The sequence below is a fragment of the Durotheca rogersii genome, assembly GCF_024521655.1.
Source record: "Durotheca rogersii strain YMJ 92031201 chromosome Unknown GGS23scaffold_2, whole genome shotgun sequence".
In the NCBI taxonomy this organism is placed as follows: Eukaryota; Fungi; Ascomycota; class Sordariomycetes; order Xylariales; family Xylariaceae; genus Durotheca; species Durotheca rogersii.
The window spans coordinates 772,541-788,167 of record NW_026251233.1 but is presented as its reverse complement, the minus strand read 5'-3'; the positions used below and the strand labels follow the sequence as shown (position 1 = coordinate 788,167).

The window sequence follows — 15,627 nt, the reverse complement described above, 5'->3', positions numbered from 1 at the left end:
AAGGGGCTTGGGCGTAAGGATGGTGGACTTCCTCGATCGTTTGATCTTCTACAGCCTTATCCATTCCTTAGTTCTCCTTTTCTCTCCTATCGTCCCTGTCCCCTTTGCGTTGTAGGTAGGCATATTCGGAGAAAACAAGGCGACTTTTTGCGGCATAGCAGACATACCTAACTAATAGATCCGACGGCTCGGCACTTCCCCAGCACGACCGCGATACCTAACTGGTAACCCCATGTTCTTAGGGCTGATGTGGTGCGAAATCACCTACAGTTGACCTAGATTCGCAGCCAACGGGTCGCAGGAATACGGATTCGAATCTGCTGTAGAGACATACTGTAGATGCGGGGACGCGTCGTGTCGTCTCACCGACGAGGAATCTAATACGAACAAATGTGTCGTGGCCCACGTCTATACCAAACTTGTCGACTGAGCTGAGCGGTCAAGACAACGTCACTCATTATCAAATCTACACAAATCATCGTCTATCACTCTCTTAGCTACTCCTTTGTTTTGCCTTCTCCTCGCCTACGGAAGTTCTGCTGGCCGGCCGGTGACGACCTTCGGCGATTATAATCGCGTCTACTTCTCCGCGGCTCGAGCCCCCTCAAAAAGAGAGATAAATACCTACACCGAAATACCGAGATCCCGAGAGTTACCCTTACCCAGTCCCCCGCAACGATGAGGTTCTCGCCGCTTCTCGGCCTCGGCTGGCTGTCTGCCGACATCCACACCTCGTTCGGCAACAGCACGCAGCAGCTCGACGGCCCCGTCGCCCCGTCGCCCGTCTACGTCTTGCGGACGACGCATCCCGCGACAGCCGCCCTCGGCAAGGCCCTCGACACCCTGGGCTACCGTCGGCGCCACCACGGCCCCCGGCAGCAGAGCCTCGAGGGCGACCTCGACTACCGAGAAGCGACGCCGGCGAACACGTACATCGAGGTGCCGTCGACCGCGCAGTTCGTCGAGATCGCGCGGTCCGAGCCCAACGCCAGATTCATCCTGCCCCGGGGTGCCGCGTCGTCGGACCACGCCCAGCCGGTCCGGTCCTTCTTCGCGCGGGAATCGCGCTCCCGCCAGCTCCTCGAGCTCGACGTGCTCGCGCTCGAGAGAGCCGCGCAGGCGGACAACTGGGTCGCCCTGTGCGACTACCTGGGCCTGGGGTACAGCGTGGTGGAGCGGCTGGGCCTGTGGCGTTTTCCGAGGTAGAAACATACACCTATGCACATACACAGGAGAGGGGACGAAAAGGAAAGAAAGGAATGGAAGGATGGGAGTGGAGCGGGAGGAATACAAATATGAAGATACACTCAGGAAACACGCGGCATGGATACGACCGGCATCGCATAGCGGCGGACAGCGTGGGGAGCCTCGGACAGGCCGAGAAGGCTCTGGGTTATCGAGCGTATATATAGAGAGTCATCGCCAACCCGACCCAGAAAACCGCGGAGCATCGCAAGATTTCATAACTTTGGGGTTAGAAGCATCGAGGCATATCTCAAGCATACCTGGGAATAAAGGCGCACATACATATCTAAGCCCTAGGCAGGTCGCGGGACAGCAGCTCCTAGCGTAGGTGAGCGTACATCTTCCGATGTCGAGGGAATGCTCGTCGTTTCGGCGAAGACTGCGATCTAAATGATGAAGAAAAGAAAATAGTAGCAAAGAGGCAAGCAAGGCTTTGAGAACATACCGTAACAAGTTAAATTCGGCGGCGTGGTGTAGGTGCATATGTATGTAGGAACCCGTTAGTTCTGACCCGACTATGTAATTATGCGGCGAGGAAATAGAAATGGTATGGAGTGTGTATTATTGACACCGTGTTTTTCTTCCTACATTCCAGCGTGATTCACGGTCTTATCGCCCAATCTACCCTAGTTATACAGGCCCCCCACCCGCCCCGCGCACAGTGTGCTCAGCCTGGTAGGCTATCGTATTTAATTCACTTACCCGATGCCACCAAAACCACATCGTAATTCTTACCGTTTGGTAGCATATAGGCGGATGCTGGCGACGATACCTCTCGTTTTCATCCCATTCCCTCGACCTCGTCTTATTACTCTTGTATTGTTGAGCTCCGAGTGCATCCCGGGCCCCCATCGTCAGCCTTGTACCGCGGAAAACCCCGTCCTCCCTTACATATTCAGGCTTCTCTCTCCTCGCCCTAGACATCCATCATATTTCGCACCACCTGTCTGGTCGTAGCCGTGGGGGGCTGGAATGATTTAATCGGCCGACAGGTGCCGTTTCTCGCGCCCGTCAGCTGGAGTTGCGAGAGTAAGGCGAGAGGATAAAGAGCATCGTGCAAAAGGAAAAAGACATGGCGCTGCCAACCGCCGAGACTCTATCTAGAGTCGCTAGCGAATGTGAGCGCAACCCCCTTTAGTCGCCTACACGTCGAGACCCTTTGCCAATCTACTTCCACGCACTTCCTCTACTATACACCCCTCTACCTACCTATCTACCTATCGCCTAGAGTCCTTACTTACACACCCACAGCCGCACAGTCCTTCGTGGAGCACTTCTACGACGCGCTGGACAAGCGGCGCCCGCTGGCGCCCTTCTACGCGTCGACGTCGGCGCGTCTGGCCGGCGCCGGCGTGAAGCCCGACATCAGCATCAACGGCAAGGTGCTCAGCCCGGACGGGGGCGTCGCCGAGTACGAGGCGATGCTGGACGCGCAGGGCCGCCCGGTGGCGTACGAGGTGACCTCGTTCGACGCGCACCCCGTCGTGCCGCACTACGTCCTCGGCGAGCCCGACCCCGCCGGCGGCAGCAGCAGCGCCAAGGTCAAGGACGGCGACGCGATGAGCTTCGCCGTCCAGGTCAGCGGCGTGGTGAAGTACGGGCGCGGCGGCGGCGGCGGCGGCGCCAACAGCGGTGCGAAAGACGGCAGGGGCGCCATCTTCGGCGGCGGGAGCAAGGCCGACGTGGTGGAGAAGGGCTTCAACGAGGCCTTCCTGCTGGTCCCGCACTGGGAGGCCTGGGCCCGGAACGCGCCCAGGAACCTCAGAAAGTGGGTGATTGTCAGCCAGAACTTCCGGGCCCTGTGATGATTGGGAGGAGGAGGAGGAGGAGGAGGAGGAGAAGTAGGAGGAGTAGTAAATATCGGCCAAACTCACATGCGATGGAGAGGGGAGATGAGACATGCGAACAGGTGGATCGTATCAATAGTAGCGGCAGCCACACAGCCGGCACACGCACACCCGTGAGAAGCGGATAGGGTCAAGGATGCTAGACCGCATGTCGCGGTCAACACTACAGAGGATTCCACGTAGCACGGAGGGAAGCTATAGGAGAATGCACGCGTGCGCATATCTTCGCATTATGGGGTAGGAGACATACAGGGAAGACCACAAAATGATAGACTTATTTTCCCTGCCACCGTCCCAACCAAATACCCTCACTACCTACGACCGATATGAGAACCGGTTGGCTGTGAATGATTTACAGGCTGACGTGAAAACCGGCCCAAGTCCAGGCCACTTTCCACCTTAGCAGCCATATCTACACATTGCAGTAATTGCTAGCCGATCCCCATGGGGGCTGCGAGGAATCACATATCACGACCCCGGAGCCCGGGGGCTGGCGGTCCTGGGCCGGTTAGGTAACAATTATGGATGGCAAACCGGCCAGCGTCGGCAATCGACGGGAGGGCGCACGCAGGCCGTTACCGGATTCCTCCCAGTCCCGTTCCCCTGCTTTCTCTCGCTCCCGTCTTCGCAGCCGTAGGACACCAGCCCCGTCCACACGCAGGTTCCCCCTTATCAGCCGACCCTGCAGTGCTGCCCTACCGCGATCCCCAGGGTTGGTCATTATGCTAAGTATGTAGGTATAAATTGTCCATTTGCCGGTACGCCCTAACGTCGTCGATCGTCCAGGAATCGGAGCGCTCCCTGCGTTATAAGAGACCATCCGTCCATTCCAGGCGAGAGGTGCACAGACACCCACCGTCCAGAGTCCAGTTGCGTCCTCTGAAGTCTGAATTTAAAACCCTGTCCCTGACTCGGTCCAGGTCTCGAAGAATCTGGCCGGCCCACCTACCCGGGGCACCGCGGCCGCCAGGCACGATACTGACGACGATACTTGCTTGTCCACCCTCACCAAACGCGCCTACACACTCGGACGGAGGGGCCGCGATGGGTTCCTACGAGCCAGAGCCGCAGGAGCTCTACACGGAGACGCCCTGCATCCGGTCTGCGGCGCTTTCACAGGCGATCGGGTGGTGAGCGCCCTGCCCTCTTTTCTCTCTCTCTCTCTCTCTCTCTCTCTCTCTCTCTGCCGCAGCGCTGACGCCGAGGGGCGGGGGGGAGAGCGCAGCAACGTCTTCCTGAAGCTCGAGAACCTGCAGCCGGCGGGGTCGTTCAAGTCCCGCGGGATCGGGCACATGATGCGGGCGGCGGCGGGGGCGCGGCCGGACGCGCGCTTCTACTGCTCGTCGGGCGGCAACGCGGGGCTCGCCTGCGCCACCGCCGCCGCCGCCCTGCGCCGGCCCTGCACCGTCGTCGTGCCGCTGACCACGCCCGCGCACATGATCGACAAGATACGCGGTGAGCCCCGTCCCATCCCATCCCCCCCCCCCCCCACCCCCCGCCTTTACCACGCCGCTAGCTGACGGCACACGGCCCCCGGCTACCCCCGCAGCCCTCGGCGCCCAGGTCCACCAGGTCGGCGCGCACTGGGAGCGCGCGGACGCGCACCTGCGCGCGGAGCTGCTCGCGCGCGACCCGGCCGGCGTGTACGTGCCGCCGTTCGACCACGCGGACATCTGGGCGGGCGTGAGCACGCTGGTCGACGAGCTGGCCGCGGACGCGCCCGCCCCCGACGCCATCCTATGCAACTGCGGCGGCGGCGGCCTGCTCAACGGCGTCATGGAGGGCGTCGAGCGGAACTACGGGGCGGCCTCCGCTCCGGAGCCCGCGGACGAGGACGAGGGCAAGGACGAGGGCGCGGGCCGGCGTCTGAGGGCAGCGGGGGGAAAGCGCCCGACCGTCGTCGTCGCCGAGACCCGCGGCGCCGAGAGCCTCCACGCGAGCCTCGCCGCCGGCCGCCTCGTCGCGCTGCCCGCCATCACGAGCGTGGCGACGAGCCTGGGCGCGCCGCGCGTCTCGGAGCGGACGTTCCGGTGGGCGACCGAGGAGTACGATTACTACGACGACGACGACGACGGCCGGCGGCAGCAGCGGCAGCGGCAGCGGCGCAAGCTCGTCAGCGTGGTGGTGACGGACGCGGAGGCGGTGGCGGCCGCCGCGCGGTTCGCCGACGACGCGCGCATGCTCGTCGAGGTCGCGTGCGGGGCGACGCTGGCGGTCGCGTACAGCGGCGAGCTGCGGCGGCTGCTGGCCGCGGAGGAGGGCAGGGGCCACGAAGGGTTCGGTGACGAGGAGTGGGCCCGCAAGAACGTCGTGGTCATCGTGTGCGGCGGCAGCAACATCTCGCTCGACCTGCTGCGGGCGTACCAGGAGAAGTTTGGGCTGAAGACGGGACCGGGGCAGTGATGTGGGAGCGGAGGAGGGGGGTAGAGCGCCAGATGCTGTCAAGAAATAGATACACTAAAGGCACGTGTAAATAAGGAAGCCCATTATCGTATCATCGTCTTCTTTAGCCACTGTCTTGCGGCCTTTGTAGCGCCGGGGGGTGTAGGCACTTCGGGGCGTCGCGAGGAATAGACCAGGCCACTATCCTACTGTCCTGGGCCCAAACACCTCTCCCAACCAAGCCTTACGGAACCCACTGCCCATCCACCCACCTCATCCCTCTCTGCCTCCCTCCTTCCCCCCCTCTGCCGCCTTCAGTCCCGTCCGATCGTAAACCAGCTCTCGGTACTCCGCGCCCTCGAGCGCCCTCCTCCACATCGGCTGCCCCTCGCCCCCTTCCCCTTCCCCTTCCCCTTCCTCCTCCGCAAACCCCTCCAGCACCACGTGCACCTCGCCGAAGTAATTCACGCCGCCGCGGCGCGCGAACCCGAGGCCGGCGAACAGCGCGAGGCTGGGGGCGTTGGTGGCCCGGATCTTCGCGACGAGGGCGCGCAGGCGCGGCGGCGCGGCGCCTGGCCCCGGCAGCGAGGCGCCGTACTCGGCGAGCAGGGCGGCGCGGTGCGCGTGCGCGAAGGCGAGGACGGCGGCGACGGCGGCGCGCCCGCGCCCGCGCCCGCGCCCCGCCGCCTCCGCGATCATGATGTCGATCTCGGCCGCGCAGCCGCCGCCGCCGCCGCTGTCGTCGCCGTCCCACTCCGTCAGGAACACGTTGACGTCGCCGAGCATGCGCGCCGGCGCGTCGGCCACGCCTGCCGCTACTACCGCCGCCGCCGCCGCCCCCGGCCCCGATGCCTCGCACACGATGAACGTCAGCTTGTCCGCCGCCGCGCGCCACGGGCGCTGGTTCGCGTACTCCTCGGCGAGCGACAGGCGCTCCGAGGCGGTGGCGTCGCGGAGGGCCTTTTTTATTATTATTACACGTGTCACCCCCCGCAGTTAGCTCCGGTCTGTTCTTCTTCTTCCTCGCGTCCCGGATGCGGGAACGGGGCAGTGCGGGAAGGGGGGAAAGGGGGGGGGGGGGGGAAGGCGTGAAAAGAACAGAACAGGAGCATACCGGGTCCTCCATCCACGCGTGGTACTGCTGCACGTGGTGCGCGTCGTACGGCACGAGCAGCACGTCGCGCGTCGACACGGCTGCGTGGGGCGTCGTCAGCGCTGGTGCCGAGCGACGGCCGCCTTCTCGGCGTAGGCCGCCAGGAAGACGACAGGCTGGCGGGCTGGCTTCACTGACCGATGTTCTCGTTCAATCGCATCGCGTCCCGCTGAGCAGAGTCGCGAGACGTGGTGTGTAGGGACTTAAGTAAGTGAGCCAGAAGTGCAGCCGTGGCGCATCGGTATGAGTGTGTAATGTACCTATGGACGAGGGAGGTGTTTAGCTGGGATGATGTTGAGATTCCGCAGTTGAGAATAAGAGTTAGGGTAGGGTTGACTGCGGGTTTTTTTCTTCATTTTTAAGCACCCCGTTTTTGATCGCTATAAGCTGGATAACATAGGTATATAGGTACCTACCTACGCTTGTCCTTGCATTCGTCCCTGTACTCAGCGGCTACGTCTTCTTACCGGTTGGCTATAACCAGACTCTTACCGTCGCTTATTCGGATTCCTCCCAGATGGGCTGTTTAATGTGACGTCTACAAACCAGACATGTCCTTCTCGTGAGCTGGCTGGGAGGGCAGGGGGGGGCTTGTACTGGATTCCGCACCCAAGGGGTATCTAAACCATGGCGTAGCCCAGCGTAGTGTGGGAATACGCCTACACAGAACGTTCTCCAACGGAGAGCTGGCCTCTTGTCTCGTCATTTTCACCTGCATCCCCATCTTCTCTTACCTCCGGCAGGGCAGGCCATCAATCACTCACTTTAAATGGTGGAAACAGGCTCTTCCACGCCCCCTTGCCCGTCTCTATTAGACTCTTGCCGTACGCGTTGTCCGCCTGCAGTCGCGCGAATGCGAACGAGCGCCGCGGCGTTTCGCGGCTCACGCCCAGGCGGTCGAGCAGCTCATTCGCCTTGTTCGGCATGAACGGCTGCAGCAGGATGCCCGCGACACGCAACGACTCCGCCGCGTAGAACACGATCAGGTCTGTCTCCCTCTTCCGCCCAGTCCCCGCCGCCACCCACGGTGACGTCTCCTGTACAAATTTGTTCGTCTATGCGTACGTTTCAAGGCCAGGTTAGCGAGCTGTGCAAAGGGGGGGGGGGGGGGACCCGAGACCGCAGCGGAAAAAGGAAAAGGGATGAAGGGCGAGGGGGAAGAGGGCCGTAACCTCGTGGTCCAACTTACCTCGAAGATGAGCTCCATAATCTCCTTTAGCGCCCCGGTAGGATCCAACTCGTCCATGTGCGCCTGCACCTTATCCGTGATCGCCTCTACGCGCGCTTTATGGGCGTCGACAGATGCCGGCAGGCGTAGGAACGCCAGACCGGGACGGTCTTCGTCACCCGTCATCTTCGCCACCGCGTAGCTAACGTCCCACAGCTTCGGGCCCACGATGCGGTTCAGCAGGTTCCCGAGGCCGCGCTGGAGGCCCTTCTTGGCTAGATCGAGGATGAGGCCGTTGTCGTAGTTGGCGTCGTTCGCGACGGACCCGTGGTACACGAGGAAGTAGCGCAGCACGTCCGTGTCCCAGCGGTCGATCGCCCCGAACGGGTTCACCACGTTGCCCGTCGACTTGGACATCTTCTGCCGCTCCATGAGCCAGTGCCCGTGGCTGAGGATGCGGCGCGGGAGCGCCAGGTCGACCGCCATCAGCAGCGCCGGCCAGTATACGGCGTGGAAGCGCAAGATATCCTTGCCTACGACGTGCACGTCCGCCGGCCAGGCTCCCGTCCCCTGCTGCCACCCCGGGTACCCCGTCACCGTGATGTAGTTGATCAGCGCGTCGACCCAGACGTAGATGGTCTGGCTCGGGTCGTCGGGCACGGGGATGCCCCAGCTGAGCCGGCTCGCCGGGCGCGACACGGAAAGGTCTTCGAGGTGGTTGCTGACCCAATCGATCACCTCGGCGAAGCGGCTGCTCGGCGCCACCCAGTTCGGGTTGTCGGCGTAGAAGCGCAGCATCGGCTCGCGGAAGGCGGTCAGGCGGAAGTGGTAGTTCCGCTCCTCGGTCCACTCGACCGCGTTGCCCGTCTCGATCGACGCCGTGAACGGCTTGCCCGTCTGCGGCGACACGCGCTTCTCCACCATCTTGTCCGAGTAGAAGGTCTCGTCGCCGACGCAGTACCACCCCTCGTGCTTCGTTTCGTAGATGTGCCCGCCCTCGCGCAGCCGCGCCCAGAAGTGCTCGACGGCCTCGCGGTGCGCCGGGTCCGTGGTCCGGATGAAGCAGTCGTTAGATATGTCGGCCCTCCTCGCGAGGTCCCGGAAGATCTCCGAGTTGGCGTCGCAGAGCGCCGTCGGCTGGACGTCCTGGAGCTCGGCGGCGCGCTGCACCTTCATCCCGTGCTCGTCCGTACCGGTGCTTAGGAACGATCGCTCTCCCTTCAGGACTTTCCATCGCTTGAGCACGTCGGCGATCACCATGCTGTACAGGTGGCCGACATGAGGCGCTTCCGGACGGGGTCGGTATCAGCAGTCACGCGGGACACTATGCCTTGGTAGGGCCCGACTCACCGGCATTGACGTAGAAGATGGGCGTCGTCACATAGTACGGCTTACCATCGCCATCCCTGTCGCTGTCACGGACGGCGGCGGTGGTGCTAAACGGCTTGCGCCGCGTCTGGCCGCCGCGACATGATTGACATCTCCAGCCGTGGTGCGCCGTCGGCCGAGCCCCGCCTATGGATAGCCGCCGGCTCAAGACGCCCCACTGACTCTTCATGGCATGGAGACTTTCCCTGCCTTTTCCCCTTCCTTCTCGTCTTTGCGACTGGCTATAGGTGGCTGGTAGCGGGCAGGATCTGGAGCTTCATGTTTTGGTGTCGACACAGATTTTCCATTCGAGTCTGTCTAGGTACATCCCAGTCTGCTGGTGGAGGTCAACATGGTAAGGAGGTACCTCATATTATGTATTACGTCATCGGGCACGTTCGCCCAGGAGGTACCTATGTACCTACATAAATACATAAGTACCTAGGTACATAGTGGAAGCTCGTGTCGTTCGCATCATGCCGACGGCAGGCCGGCGGAAAAGCCGTACTCTGCTCCAGCCGTCGAGAGCCAGCCACAGCTATTTACAACTTCCGGCTTCCTGCTACCGTCCCGTGTCCACACAAAGTCTAGACCGAGTCCCTCGGCGCCCCTAATAACCATCGTCCCTATCACGTTATCCCCTTCGCCTGAAGCTGCAGCGCGCACTTTAAGGTATATCGTCATCCTAGCAAATGCCTACAGCTAGTGCACCCCGTCCTCTCCCTCCTCCGCCATCGGACGAAAAAGAGAATGGTATAAAAGAAGAGGAGGGGGGGGGGTTAGTTACCTCTGAATAGGAACTCGAGGTCACGCTGCGAGAGACTCTCGAGCCCCGATGTGCCGTCCGCGTTGACCGTCGAATGGATCATCTGCGTCTTCTTCTCCTGCAACAGCACAATGCGGCTCTCGACCGAATCCTCGATGCAGAGGCGCGTGATGACGCATGGTCGTGTCTGGCCGATACGGTGGCACCGGTCTGCCGATTGCCATTCCGCTGCCGGGTTCCACCACCTATAGTTGTTTACGGTAAGCAACATTGTTTTCGTCGTGGGAGAGAAAGGTGGAGAGAGGGTTACTTACGGATCGACAATGAAGACGCGCGAGGCCTCCGTGAGATTCAACGCCACGCCGCCCGCCTTGAGAGAGACGAGGAAACACTCCACGTCCACGTTGTTCATGAAGTGTTCGATCGATGCCTGGCGCTGAGCCGGCGACATGCTGCCGTCGAGCATCACCGTAGTGATGCCCGCTCGCCGGAGGCGCCACTCGATCAGCTGGAGCATCGTCGTGAACTGCGAAAATATGATCGACTTGTGCGACGCGTTGTCCGACCGCAGCCGGTGCAGCTCGTGGACGAGGAGCTCGATCTTGGATGACGACGTCCAATTCTCCATCTTGATGCGGTTGATGATGGAGGATTTCTTGACGAGCGCCTCGTCTTGTTCGATCTCCGGCTGCTCGAGATCTATCGATAGCGAGATGTGGCAGCGGGGACAGTCGGGCGCCTCCTGAGAATTGATATAACTGGTTGCGCAGGAGCGGCAGAAATCGTGCTTGCACCGGGACCGGATCGCTTCCTCGGCCGGTTCGTCGCAGACGCAGCAGACCAACACGTTCTGCCCGCCCTCGGCGTTCTTCTTCAGGATCAGGTCGGGATGGTCGGCCACCTGTCGCATCTGCATGATGAGGCCAAAGATGTTGGCGTAGTTGTTAAGCATTACGCCCTGGGCGACGTAGGTATTGAACTGGCGCTCATTGTTCGTCATGATGCTGTTGGCGAGATCCGTCTCCTCCTCTCCGAAGAATTGGCGGTCCACGTAGATCTCCTTGACGGGGAGCTCCATCGCATTCGTGTGATCCTTCTTCAGACGGCGCAGCATGAACCGGTCCGTGAGGAGTCGTAGTTTTCTGAACGCCTCCCTCCCCTGGTGTTGGTGGGCATATCTCTGGATGGGCACCAGGAGCTCCTGATTGAAGACCGATATGTGCGACAATATATGATGGGGGCCTGAGACCGGTTAGCCGACACGATGCGCCGCCTGACAGAGGGTAGGCGGACTCACAATGTAGGCACTGGCCTTGATCGTCTACTGCCCAGTCCACGGTGGCACAGGAGCACTGCCTACAGAAATAGGAGGCGAACGGGGTTATCTTGAGAAATCGAACCAAGGAAAAGAGCTCGCCGATTCGGTTCTGCAGCGGGGTACCGGTCAAGCACCAGCGGTACGTGCCCTCGAGGGCGAAACAAGCCTTGGCGGTCATGGTGGTTTTGGACTTGGATACGCTCCTGTTAGTCGAGACGGCCAAGGAGAGGCAGGATAGAGGAAGAGGGGTCGCTGCTGCGAGTAGGCTTACCTTGATGCTGTGGGCTTCGTCGAGGATGACGCGGTGGAATTTGATCTGATGCACCGCGCTCTTCTCTTTGCGCGTTGCCACCTTGCCGCCCTTGCCGTTCGACTTCTTGAACCCCTTCTCTTGTCTACGATACATAGACTCTAGCGTGTTGTATGACATCAGAAGGACATCGATTTTCTTGAGCTCGGCAACGGTCATATTCTTTGCCTTGGAGTTGCTGCCGTGGAGGACAAGCGTCTTCAGTCGGCCATCCGTGTACGATTCGATCTCGGATGTCCACTGCATTAACGCGACGGGAGGGACGAGCACCAGCGACGGTGCCTTGGCCGGGTAGTCAGACATGAGGAGAGAGACAGCCTGGATCGTCTTGCCGAGGCCCATCTCGTCTCCGAGGAGGCCACCCTTCCACTTCGTCTTTTCCATAGCCTGCATCCAAGCTAGTCCCTCCAGCTGGAACGGCTTCAACTGACGCGAGATAGTTTTCGGCTGTTCGGCCTTGCCAGCTTTGAGGATGGGCATGTTCTCGAGTTCGGTCCACATCGTGTTGATCTCCGGATGATGCTTCTCAAGCCTTTCTCGCGCCTGGGTTCTTCGAGAATTACCCCCTCCATAGAAACGCGAGGTCCTCGAGCCCTGACGGGAACGGAAGCGTGACGTAGGGCGTAAGTGAAACGGTCCGTCCTCGTCCTCGTCCTCGTCCTCATCCTCATCCTCATCCTCATCCTCATCCTCCTCGTTCTCGTCCTTGTTATCGATAGCCATCAGAACCGCACTCAAGTCGCTATCCCATCCCACCTCATCACTAACATTGCCAGGCTTGACGAAAGCGAGCTCGCTCATATTGCCAGGATCCGTGATATCATCTGCCGTCTTCTGTCTCTTGCGAGCGGCAATCGGCTCTGAGTCGTCGCTGTCATCCTCATGCTTGACCAATGGCATCACTCTCTTTTTACGCGCAGCGGGCATGTCCTCGACACTCAACGTGAGATCTTGGCCGGTTCCACGAGAAGGCTTCGCATCCCGCTGCTTGGATGACAGAGAGGCCGAATGCGCAGCGGCGGCCCTCTCTCCCCCTTCGGTTTGCAGCCGGCGAATCAGAGCTAAGCTGCGACGCGTGGACGCATCAGCAACTTCGTCATCGTCTTCATCTTCCGAGTCCGGCTGGTAAGAGACGGGTCCAGGCCTACGGCGGGTGTTCCTAGCAGTGAATGCCTTGGGTTTCTTGCCAGTCGTGTCCCAGCTCTGCGGGATTGCGGGCACCTCGATGACTAGATTGGACCGACGCCCGCCCGTCGGCGCGGCACGCTCAGCGGACTCGGCGATATTAAAAGGCGACGGCGTCACCGTATTACTAGTTGCCGGAGTGGAATATTCGCCGTCCGAGCCGGTCGAAGCTGGGGTGGGTGCCGATGTGGTCGAGACGCTATCGGTAGAAGCGGCGACGTGAGATTCCGTAGTAAGCTTGATGAGTGAACGGCCCTTCGGGACAGGTGCCGCCCGAGGCTCAACCGAAACAGGGGTATCGGCGCCGGCACCCAGGAGACTCCCTTGCGCACGCTTCGCACGACGCGTAGTAGGCGCCATAGCGTTAGGTCGGAGGCGCGCGAGTGCGAGGGATAGTCAAGAATGGGTTACGGAAAAGTAGCAGTTGGCAGCAAAAACGAGCGTAAATAGGCCGCGGCCCCTCCTATATAACCTGGCCGGGTTGGGTAGGCGTGGCAGGAGGACTGGCAACGACGCAGAGGGAAAAGGCAGGGTGTGTCGTACGCGCTCTGCACGTGCCCAGGAGTGGCTTTGTACAGTATTATTCCCCAAAGCCTTAGTGGTTGCTTCGGTTAGGAGGTAAGCTCCCCGGCAACCAGGTAAGCCACCCAGACGATGGGGGTTAGAAAGAGGAGGATGAATTGGGGCGCGAGCGAAAGTGGCCAAAGAAAGAAAAAAAGAAGGAGAAAAAAGAGGTAAAGAGGTAAGGAGGGCGGATCGTCCAAGAGGATGGCGAAATAAGTCGGAGTCGGAGGCGCGCCTATCGAGGTTTGAACTTTCCCAGCAGGGTCTGGCGGTACAACCTGGCGGCAGACCAGGAGGCGGGCTATATTAGGTGCCTGAATTTATAGGCGAAGGCAACGAGAAGGGCGCACCGCGGCAGCTGAAAAAGACAAATGACCCAGACAGTTGCAGACGGAGGCAAGATATAGGTAGACTGCTGCATGTCAGAACGCGTACACGCATGCACGTACGGAGCCGGGCGTTGTTGGCATGTAGCCTATGTACGTATTTGGAGGGTTAGCAGGGGCAGAGGCAGAGGCAGAGGCAGAGGCAGAGGCAGAGGCAGAGGCAGAGGAGAGGCGGACACGGGGTCTAGCTTAGAGGGGTAGCATCAGGGCAGGGAGGGAGGGAGGGATTCGAGGTTGGGATAGACGTAAGTGCAGGTGAGACAGAGCGGGCAGTGGGGGGTAGAGGGAGTGGAGGTCAACCAGTAGCGTAGATGGTAGACTAGCAGCGTAGATTGGGTTAGGGATGGGAATACCTACCTCCTAGAAGCAATGGCGGCGGCGGCGGCGGCGGCGGCAGGCTACGGCTCGATCGATCCAATTACTTGCCCGCCGGCTGCCCGCATATGTATGTATGAAGCGAGCAGGCAGGATGCAGACACGCCCCCAGACGATCCAGCCCCAGACTGCGGTTGACGGGCTCAATGATATTGGAGCGGTTTCGAGGATTCGAGAACTGCGAACTGAGGGTTGGCAGTCGAGAGCTGGGAGCGGAGACGACAAGGACGAGAGACCTCCCAGGCGACAGGGGCCATTACTTTGAGCAGAGAGGAGAAAGCAGCCAGAGAGGTGCCAGGAGAGGTGCCAGGAGAGGTGCCAGGAGAGGTGCCAGGAGGGAGGCAGCTACTCGGTGGCGCCGTGGGCAAAACAAAAACAAAAACACAATTGAGGAGAATTGGTGGAAGAGTTGTAAACGTCAGGCAGCCGTCGGACGAGATCCTCAAGGGGAGGAATTTTAGGTGTGAAGCAACCAAAAAAGAAAGAGAAGATTTGGAGGTGGTCTACCTAAATATGCATAGGAGGTATAGTAAGTACCTAAAACACCAGCCCGAGTTGACCCTGAATTCCCCAATTGGGTGCATGGCCTGTGTGGATGTACCCGTCCAGGAGCAGGTACCTGCCCAAGTACCCGTGAACCTAATGCAGTGGGCCTGAGGTACATGCAGGTGGGTGCAGCCGGTACCGCATTTGCCGGGTTGGGGAAGGGCAAGTCTAAGTAGAAGGCATTGTACTGGCCACCGGCTGTGGTCTCTTCCACCAACGTAGACGGGTACGGCACAGGGAATGCTCAGCGTGAGTGCCGATGTACCTGCGTGCACCAGGTACGGGCCGGGTGGCTGTAGCAAGCGCTGACAATATATGTACGGGGTGGGAACGGAAGAGCGAGGGAAGAGAGGGAGAGAAAAGAAAAAGCAAGCCAACCAAGCGCGCCACCGGAAAATGGCTCTCGCGAATGACACACGCAAGCCCGTGACCTGGTCGCCCACTCAAGGGGGGAAGGGTGCCCTGGCAAGCCCTGAGGACGTCCACAGCTGGCCAATCGCCGCCTCAGGTTGCGCGCCGCAGCCTGGAAGGCCATAAGGAGGAGGTCAAGGGCACAGAGGGTACCGACACGTTCACGCCGTTCCGCTGGGTGTGTGAAGAGAGATGTACATGCCTAATCGGATGCTTGCCACGCGGGATGGCCCAGGGGGGGCCCTTGTCTCCCGGTACGGCGGATTGCTGTCTCGGTACCTGCTACCTCCATAGCAGAGGGACCAAGCACCCAGGTACCCGCCCCATGTCGGTACATTTGTCGGACGTAGGCACTTAACGCGCTGTCTCGCGGTGGCCATGGATGTCTGTCTGACACTTTACACGCTCCCTTTTCCTCCTCCTCCCTGCCGACTCGTCCATCGCTGCTTTTTTTTTTGTTGTCTCGGGTGCCTTTTCTCCGCCTCCCTACATAGGGACTGCTTCTTTCAAGCCAATCCGTCCCGCCCTCTCTTTCAGAGCTCGAAATCGCCATCGATTGCTCTGTCTCGACAGATACCTACCAACCTACATACCTGCCTTCTA

The 15,627-nt window shown here is 60.5% G+C and overlaps 7 protein-coding genes across 7 annotated transcripts; 3 read left to right on the top strand and 4 right to left on the bottom strand.

Moving 5' to 3' along the window:
- Window positions 1–678: 678 nt before the first annotated feature.
- Window positions 679–1,206, top strand: GGS23DRAFT_592626 (uncharacterized protein; the record flags this gene model as incomplete). The annotated part of the gene is made up of 1 exon (XM_051517905.1): window positions 679–1,206. The coding sequence occupies one exon, from the start codon at window positions 679–681 to the stop codon at window positions 1,204–1,206; it is 528 nt and encodes a 175-aa protein (XP_051376010.1).
- A 108-nt stretch (window positions 1,207–1,314) lies between these two features.
- Window positions 1,315–1,812, bottom strand: GGS23DRAFT_169512 (uncharacterized protein). Its single transcript, XM_051511544.1, has one exon. It carries the CDS (start codon window positions 1,726–1,728, stop codon window positions 1,417–1,419), a length of 312 nt encoding a protein of 103 aa, XP_051376009.1. The 5' UTR covers window positions 1,729–1,812; the 3' UTR covers window positions 1,315–1,416.
- Window positions 1,813–2,255: 443 nt separating this feature from the next.
- On the top strand, window positions 2,256–3,380 carry GGS23DRAFT_169485 (uncharacterized protein). Its single transcript, XM_051511543.1, has 2 exons — window positions 2,256–2,363; window positions 2,497–3,380. The coding sequence occupies exons 1-2, from the start codon at window positions 2,318–2,320 to the stop codon at window positions 3,048–3,050; spliced, it is 600 nt and encodes a 199-aa protein (XP_051376008.1). The 5' UTR covers window positions 2,256–2,317; the 3' UTR covers window positions 3,051–3,380.
- A 644-nt stretch (window positions 3,381–4,024) lies between these two features.
- GGS23DRAFT_169463 (pyridoxal-phosphate dependent enzyme) lies at window positions 4,025–5,607 on the top strand. The gene is made up of 3 exons (XM_051511542.1): window positions 4,025–4,222; window positions 4,318–4,547; window positions 4,642–5,607. Exons 1-3 carry the CDS (start codon window positions 4,137–4,139, stop codon window positions 5,493–5,495), a joined length of 1,170 nt encoding a protein of 389 aa, XP_051376007.1. The 5' UTR covers window positions 4,025–4,136; the 3' UTR covers window positions 5,496–5,607.
- Window positions 5,608–7,013: 1,406 nt separating this feature from the next.
- GGS23DRAFT_547693 (methionyl-tRNA synthetase) lies at window positions 7,014–9,495 on the bottom strand. The gene is made up of 3 exons (XM_051515105.1): window positions 9,146–9,495; window positions 7,817–9,081; window positions 7,014–7,682 (listed from the first exon to the last, which is right to left on the bottom strand). Exons 1-3 carry the CDS (start codon window positions 9,351–9,353, stop codon window positions 7,380–7,382), a joined length of 1,776 nt encoding a protein of 591 aa, XP_051376006.1. The 5' UTR covers window positions 9,354–9,495; the 3' UTR covers window positions 7,014–7,379.
- A 24-nt stretch (window positions 9,496–9,519) lies between these two features.
- Window positions 9,520–13,833, bottom strand: GGS23DRAFT_547692 (uncharacterized protein). The gene is made up of 4 exons (XM_051515104.1): window positions 11,519–13,833; window positions 11,227–11,437; window positions 10,244–11,171; window positions 9,520–10,174 (listed from the first exon to the last, which is right to left on the bottom strand). The coding sequence occupies exons 1-4, from the start codon at window positions 13,100–13,102 to the stop codon at window positions 9,943–9,945; spliced, it is 2,955 nt and encodes a 984-aa protein (XP_051376005.1). The 5' UTR covers window positions 13,103–13,833; the 3' UTR covers window positions 9,520–9,942.
- Window positions 13,228–14,114, bottom strand: GGS23DRAFT_169414 (uncharacterized protein). The gene is made up of 3 exons (XM_051511541.1): window positions 14,050–14,114; window positions 13,657–13,781; window positions 13,228–13,571 (listed from the first exon to the last, which is right to left on the bottom strand). Exons 2-3 carry the CDS (start codon window positions 13,745–13,747, stop codon window positions 13,354–13,356), a joined length of 309 nt encoding a protein of 102 aa, XP_051376004.1. The 5' UTR covers window positions 13,748–13,781; window positions 14,050–14,114; the 3' UTR covers window positions 13,228–13,353.
- Window positions 14,115–15,627: the final 1,513 nt, after the last annotated feature.

Bases quoted from the DNA above. Each gene is read 5' to 3' on its own strand.
- GGS23DRAFT_169512 (XM_051511544.1), bottom strand. From the start codon at position 1,728: ATGCACCTACACCACGCCGCCGAATTTAACTTGTTACGGTATGTTCTC.
- GGS23DRAFT_169485 (XM_051511543.1), top strand. From the start codon at position 2,318: ATGGCGCTGCCAACCGCCGAGACTCTATCTAGAGTCGCTAGCGAAT. The intron at 2,364-2,496 runs GTGAGCGCAACC...ACACACCCACAG, and splicing joins ATCTAGAGTCGCTAGCGAAT to CCGCACAGTCCTTCGTGGAG.
- GGS23DRAFT_169463 (XM_051511542.1), top strand. From the start codon at position 4,137: ATGGGTTCCTACGAGCCAGAGCCGCAGGAGCTCTACACGGAGACGCCC. The intron at 4,223-4,317 runs GTGAGCGCCCTG...GGGAGAGCGCAG, and splicing joins CTTTCACAGGCGATCGGGTG to CAACGTCTTCCTGAAGCTCG. The intron at 4,548-4,641 runs GTGAGCCCCGTC...CTACCCCCGCAG, and splicing joins CATGATCGACAAGATACGCG to CCCTCGGCGCCCAGGTCCAC.
- GGS23DRAFT_547693 (XM_051515105.1), bottom strand. From the start codon at position 9,353: ATGAAGAGTCAGTGGGGCGTCTTGAGCCGGCGGCTATCCATAGGCGGG. The intron at 9,082-9,145 runs GTGAGTCGGGCC...CCCGTCCGGAAG, and splicing joins CATCTTCTACGTCAATGCCG to CGCCTCATGTCGGCCACCTG. The intron at 7,683-7,816 runs GTAAGTTGGACC...ACGTACGCATAG, and splicing joins TTATGGAGCTCATCTTCGAG to ACGAACAAATTTGTACAGGA.
- GGS23DRAFT_547692 (XM_051515104.1), bottom strand. From the start codon at position 13,102: ATGGCGCCTACTACGCGTCGTGCGAAGCGTGCGCAAGGGAGTCTCCTG. The intron at 11,438-11,518 runs GTAAGCCTACTC...AGCGTATCCAAG, and splicing joins ACGAAGCCCACAGCATCAAG to TCCAAAACCACCATGACCGC. The intron at 10,175-10,243 runs GTAAGTAACCCT...AAACAACTATAG, and splicing joins CGCGTCTTCATTGTCGATCC to GTGGTGGAACCCGGCAGCGG.
- GGS23DRAFT_169414 (XM_051511541.1), bottom strand. From the start codon at position 13,747: ATGCGTGTACGCGTTCTGACATGCAGCAGTCTACCTATATCTTGCCTC. The intron at 13,572-13,656 runs GTGCGCCCTTCT...TTGTACCGCCAG, and splicing joins TGTCTTTTTCAGCTGCCGCG to ACCCTGCTGGGAAAGTTCAA.